Source organism: Dipodomys merriami, unplaced genomic scaffold (genome assembly GCF_024711535.1).
Source record: "Dipodomys merriami isolate MVZ:Mamm:240054 unplaced genomic scaffold, mDipMer1.0.p SCAF_323, whole genome shotgun sequence".
Classification (NCBI taxonomy): Eukaryota; Metazoa; Chordata; class Mammalia; order Rodentia; family Heteromyidae; genus Dipodomys; species Dipodomys merriami.
In genome coordinates this window covers 269,823-275,822 of record NW_027204749.1, presented here as the reverse complement: position 1 = coordinate 275,822, position 6,000 = coordinate 269,823, and the positions used below count along the sequence as shown (strand labels likewise).

The 6,000-nt window shown below is 39.7% G+C and overlaps 1 protein-coding gene across 1 annotated transcript in view; it reads left to right on the top strand.

Moving 5' to 3' along the window:
* Window positions 1-683: 683 nt before the first annotated feature.
* Window positions 684-6,000, top strand: part of LOC138841615 (zinc finger protein 420-like) — a 45,446-nt gene continuing 40,129 nt past the window's right edge. Inside the window, 1 exon segment of the mRNA XM_070042392.1 lies at window positions 684-867. Within this exon segment, the coding sequence (XP_069898493.1) occupies window positions 684-867 (184 nt within the window).

Sequence of the window (6,000 nt, the reverse complement as noted above, 5' to 3'; positions counted from 1 at the left end):
CACAGTGTAACCCCCGCTTTCACTATATTTGATGTCAGTATAACATGTGGAGGAGATGGGGACAAACAAGTCGTTTAAGGATTCAGGTGGACCTGTTGCAACAATGAGAAGTACAAAATGTCATGTCAAAACCAGCTTTACAATGTCGGTGTGTGGGGGGGAGGGGGGTATGATTGGGTGGGGGGGAGGGGGGAGGCTGGGAAGGGAGGTGAAGGGTAAACAAAGGAGGAGGCTGCAATGCTTGGTAAGAAATGTATGCATTATCCTGCCCATGTAATTGTAACCCCTCTGTACAGTATGTTCTCAAATAAAATAAAATCAAATAAAATAAAAAAAGAAAATATATATTCTGAATAAAGGAATGCATTGATATTTGAAAATCTTGTAACAGAGTGAGAGAAAATACCTTTACATTAAGGAATTTATGGATCTCATTTATGTTTTTGTCTATTTTCCTGTTATTTATTTTAGATGTCCCAGAAATGGAGGATGAAATTAGCACCTGTCAGGAAAGTCACAATAAATATCTCTCTGAAGTAGCAGTCATGAATAGTAACCCAGGGGAGGAAAAAGTGAGACTTATAATAAGTTTTAATTTGAGCTCAAAACAGAAGTCAGAACTGATTACGAATAATGGGAACTCCTTAGGAATGAGGACAGAAAAGGTCACTGGGTGTCAGAACATGGGTGTTTTCAGTGAACCTGGTAAGATCTGTGCTGCATATCGTCCTCATGTGCCTTCTGTAGTTGAAGAATATAAACAATGTGAAAGGTCTTTCACTGAGAAGACATACCCTATCATCCCTCAGAGAAAACAGACAGGAGAGAAACCTTATGAATGTAACATGTGTGGAAAGATTTTCACCTGTAAGGCATACCTTAATGTGCACCTGAGAATTCACACAGGAAACAAACCATATGAATGTAATGTGTGTGGAAAGTCTTTCACCCAGAAGTCACACCTTACTGTCCACCAGAAAAGACACACAGGTGAGAAACCTTTTCAATGGAACATGTGTGAAATGTCTTTCACCTGGAAGTCAAACCTTACTACCCACCGGAGAACACACACAGGAAAGCAACCTTATGAATGTAACATTTGTGGAAAGTCTTTCAACTGGAAGTCAAACCTCACTGTCCACCAGAGAACACACACAGGGGAGAAACCTTATGAATGCAATGTGTGTGGAAAGTCTTTTGTCAAGAAGGCATGCCTTACTGTTCACCAGAGAACACATACTAGAGAGAAACCTTATGAATGTAACATGTGTGGAAAGTCTTTCACCCAGAAATCAAGGCTTACTAGACATCAGAGAACACACTGGAGAGAAACCTCATGAATGTAACAGGTGTGGAAAGTCTTTCACCAAGAAGTCATACATTACTGGCCACAAGACAACACACACAAGAGAGAAACCTTATGAATGTAACATGCATGTCATCTATCACCTGGAAGTCAAACCTCACTGTCCATCAGAAAAGACACACAGGAAAGAAACCTTATGAATGTCATATGTGTGAAAAGTCTTAGCCAGAAGCTAGACCTTACTGTCCACCAGAGAGCACAAAAACAGGAGAAAAATTTTTATGAATGTAAGCTATATGGAAAGTCTTTCACCCAGAACATACAACTTTCTGTCCATCAGAAAAAAACCCACCAGAGAGAAATGTTATGTATGTAGCAGGCATGGAAATTCTTTTACCTGTAAAGCACACCTTAACATCCATCACAGAACACAAGGAGAAAAACCTTATGAATGCAACCAGTGTGGAAAGACCTGGAGGTCACAGCTTAATACACATAAGTTGATTCACACAAATGAAATAACTTAGGATTGTACCAAATGGACAAAGTTTTCGATCTGTAAGAAAATTGAAATTGCAACACAGAACTAATACAGGATAGAGACCTTATCATATAGCAGATGTGGAGTCCTCCAACTAGAAAACACAGCTCAGGGTTGATCACAGAACACACAAAACACACAGACAGAGACACACCCTCTCACACAAAGAGGAGAGAAATCCTACATAGGAAAAATAAATGGAAAGGTTTTCAAGAAAAAGTCCTAACTCAGTTTGCATCAGAGAACAGACACAGATGAGAAAATACAAATGTAACAAATGTGGAAAGTCTTTTACCAAGTATTCATGGATCCAAGTTCATAGAACACACACACTAAAGAAATCTTACAAATATTACAAATGTGGAAATCCTTTGATCAGAAAGGAATACCTCATGTTCATCAGAGAACTGACTCACGTAGGAGAAAAGAAAGTAGTGCATAGAACCTATGTGAAATGACTTTCAATCAGAAATGAATACTGAGCATATGTGTGAGCATAGACAGGAAAGAAATTATGAGTATAGAAAACATTTTCCCGGAAGTCATATCTGTACAGGTTCCAGAGACCGGGACACATAGCAGAATTTCTGTAAATATAAACATGAGAGGAAGTGTTCCAACCAGAAGCTGTCCTTTAGCAATTAGTAAAACATTCACCCAGGAAAATAGCCCAATGTAGGAAAACATTTGTCAGAAAACCTCTATAAATTATATAGAGAAATGCTTCCTGACAGAGGTAAGCTAGGTATGATGGAAAACCATTCTTCACTCTTCAGCTTTCTTTGAGCCAACATTTCTCATCCTCTCATCGTGTTGAGTGGATATGGTGTCCTTCAATATTATCCAAAGCATGTGGAAACAACCAATCACAACAAGTAATTCAGAGATTGAAGTTATTAACTTGTGTCTTTTATACTAAGGAATGGTGTGTCAGGGTAATTTGATAAACTCTTCTTAGAAAAATGAGCTCTGGCCCTTTGGGACTGGATTCAGGTCATCTCCAAAATGGTTAGGGGAACAATAGATAGGTAAAGAATGTGATGATTGGAGGCAAGAACATGAGAACAACCATTTTTCTACTGCTCCCTTAAGTCTCCCTCCGTATGTGTGATCCATGCCTTATAGGACAAAGGCCTAACTTATTCCAGTTCAGTTTCTGAATAGAAGATCTAATGGAAGATATTAGTCCTTATTGCAGTACATACATAGTAGTAAATTCTTTCTCGGAGGGGTAACAATGCTCAATAGGAAATGTATTCATGACCTAACTCATATAATGGTATAACGAATCTATATAGCATATCTACAATATATATTTTAAAAAATATGGTGGGGGGCTTGGGAGGTGGCTTAGTGGTAGAGTGCTTGCCTTGCATGCATGAGGCCCTGGGTTCAATTCCTCAGCACCACATAAGCAAAAAGAAAAAAGCTGGAAGTGTTGCTGTGGCTCAAGCTGTAGAGCACTAGGCTTGAGCTGAAGAGCTGAGGGAGAGTGCACAGGCCCAGAGTTTAGGCCCCAGGACTGGACGAAAAAAAAAAAAAGAACAAATGAAAAAATATGGTTGATAAATAAAACAAGAGTCTCTGCATTTTGCCTTGGGGCAGAACCCCAAAGTGTCTTCAGTGCTTGATCTTGTCTTTATTTAATCACTGGTGATGAGCAACTTGTGATTGATTCACTCTTAGCCCATTTAGTTGTTCTGCTGAGTAAGCTATAATGAAACACCAGTGTGGACGATGTGTCATGACTGTGTTATCTCATAGAGGGCCAATGTAGATATGACATTAGGGAAAATAATCAGGCACAAAAAGATATTGATCAATCTCACAAAAATTGAAGTTAACAAAAAAATAAAACCATCTGCCACTTGAGCTACAGCATCACTTCTAGGCCCTGAGACAAGGGAAGGAAGGAGGGAAGTGAGAGAGGGAAAGAGGAAGGGAAGGAATGAGGAAGAAGGAAGAAATAAATTATTCAAAAGAAGAATGTTTAATTTTTGGTGAATGTGAGAATTATTCTTTCATAGGTGGGGCTCAAGAAAAATGGCTTTTACAAAAAGCAAATTCTTTAACTGTATACAAAATGATAAAGAGGATGTAACATTTTGTAAATTAATTTAATAATTCAGTAATATTAAGTAAGGAAGTCAGGTGTGGCTGGTGCGCTATTGGCCACAGGGTGGTTGGTGGGGTCTGCAGTCTGGTATTTATGTTTGGGGAAGGAAATGACAACATACATCACTTGCCACCCAACAGATGGGTGTGTCTGGTTTCCTGGAAGCAGGGGTGAGCATTTGGCTGATATGTTACTCAATCTGTTAGTCTAGTGCCTGGGACTGGAATTTCCTGTAGACCTGCCTCCTGCTTAGGTCCTATTTAGGCTTGACCAGCAGTGGCACCAGATACAATGCCACATGTTTCTGTGATCATGTCCTGTGTCCTTTCCCCTGGCTTGTCTCTGGTCATCCTAGTGTCCCAATTCAACACTCTCTTGGTGCTGATTGGTTTCTTGGTGTTGGTTTTATTCTTTTTTTTTCCTTTCTGTCCTATTTCCAAGCTGTCTAAGTGTATTTGTGGACTTCAAGTCTTTGTTACTACAGGCTGCTTGCAGACTGCTAGCTGTGTAATAAACACTGTAGTATTCCATTTTCCAAAATGTGGCTTCCAACAAATATACTGTCTTCTTTTACAGAAACACAAAGGTGGACCTAACATTAGAATTTCTAGAGCCAAGATAGATGCCACAGTATAGTGATGTAATTAAAGATATCTTGGAGGCATTTACAAAATATGTCTGTTACATCAGAAAGTGCTTAATTAGTAAACCAAGACCAAGACTCCAGATCCTATATAAGCCAGTCATTCTAGATATGTCCAGAGCTGTTTGGTTACATGAAGAGCTCTACTTTCACACTTTCTTTTTTTTTAATTTTAATTTATAATTTTATATTGTGAAAACACTCTAGAGAGGAGTTACAATTCCATGGGCGATATAATGAGTACATTTCTTATCAAGCATTGTAGCCTCTTCCTTTGTTTCCCCTTCCCATACCTTCCCTTCATCCCCCCCAGCTCCCCACCTAATCATCCCCACTTACCCACCCTGTCCCCCCCCACCAAAGTTGTAAATTTCATTTTTCGACATAACGACTTGTACATCTCATTGTTGCAATTGGTCCACCTGTATCCCTATTTACTTTCACACTTTCATGAAGGAATGCTTTTGTGCCAATATGAGGTGTTGAACTCAGGAACTGAGTTGAAGCCAAGCTGGCTTCAAAGGAGATTCTTTCATCTTGGCCTCCATAAAAGCTAGGAATCAAAGCATGAGCTCTGTGGGCTGTTCTGAACAAATCTCTCTCTGGTAACAGGAGGTTTCCTTCAGTGCTTTACCTCATGCTTCCTGTGCCTTCAACAATTTCAGTATTTATTTTAATTGTTCAAAGAGAATCCTTAAATCCAGCTTATGATTCCATGTACAAGAAAAGGACAGTGGACTTCACATTGCAAGATTTAGCTATTTGCTAGCTTAACCTCTTCCATCATACTGTTCACCCTTTTGCTTTTTTGGGGGGGGGGAGATACGGTTGTGTGGCCTGAACTCTGGGCCTGGGTGCTGTCCCTCAGCTCTTCAGCTCAAGGTTAGCACTCTACCATTTGAGCGACAGCACCACTTCCAGGTTTTTTTTTCTTTTTGCTTATGTGGTGCTGGGGATTCGACAGGGCCTCATGCATGCAAGGCAAGCACTGTACCACTGAGCCACTTTCCCAGCCCAACACTTCTGCTTATCTACAGAGGAATAGTGAAAAAAATTGGGGGATTGGGAGGTACCTGTGCCCTTGCTCTTCCTACTTGTACCCCCAACCCCACACACCATCCATTTGGAAATAGCTCATTCTCCCATGTTTATAAAGTGGATGCTTTCTGAGAAGGGATGGGTCACAGACTGGAGTCCTACCTTGGCCTGTTTTATAGCTCAATTTATGAACCAACATACCACATTCATTTAAAGTATGCCTGATGATAACATTTCATTAATGTTTTCTATTATTTTGTTATTATCATGTGGCCAACTCTTTGCTTGAACTCACAATTTAAGGGACTTAATGCTCATTGAATTGGTAATGTACCCTATCCTTCTTTTAATTTAAG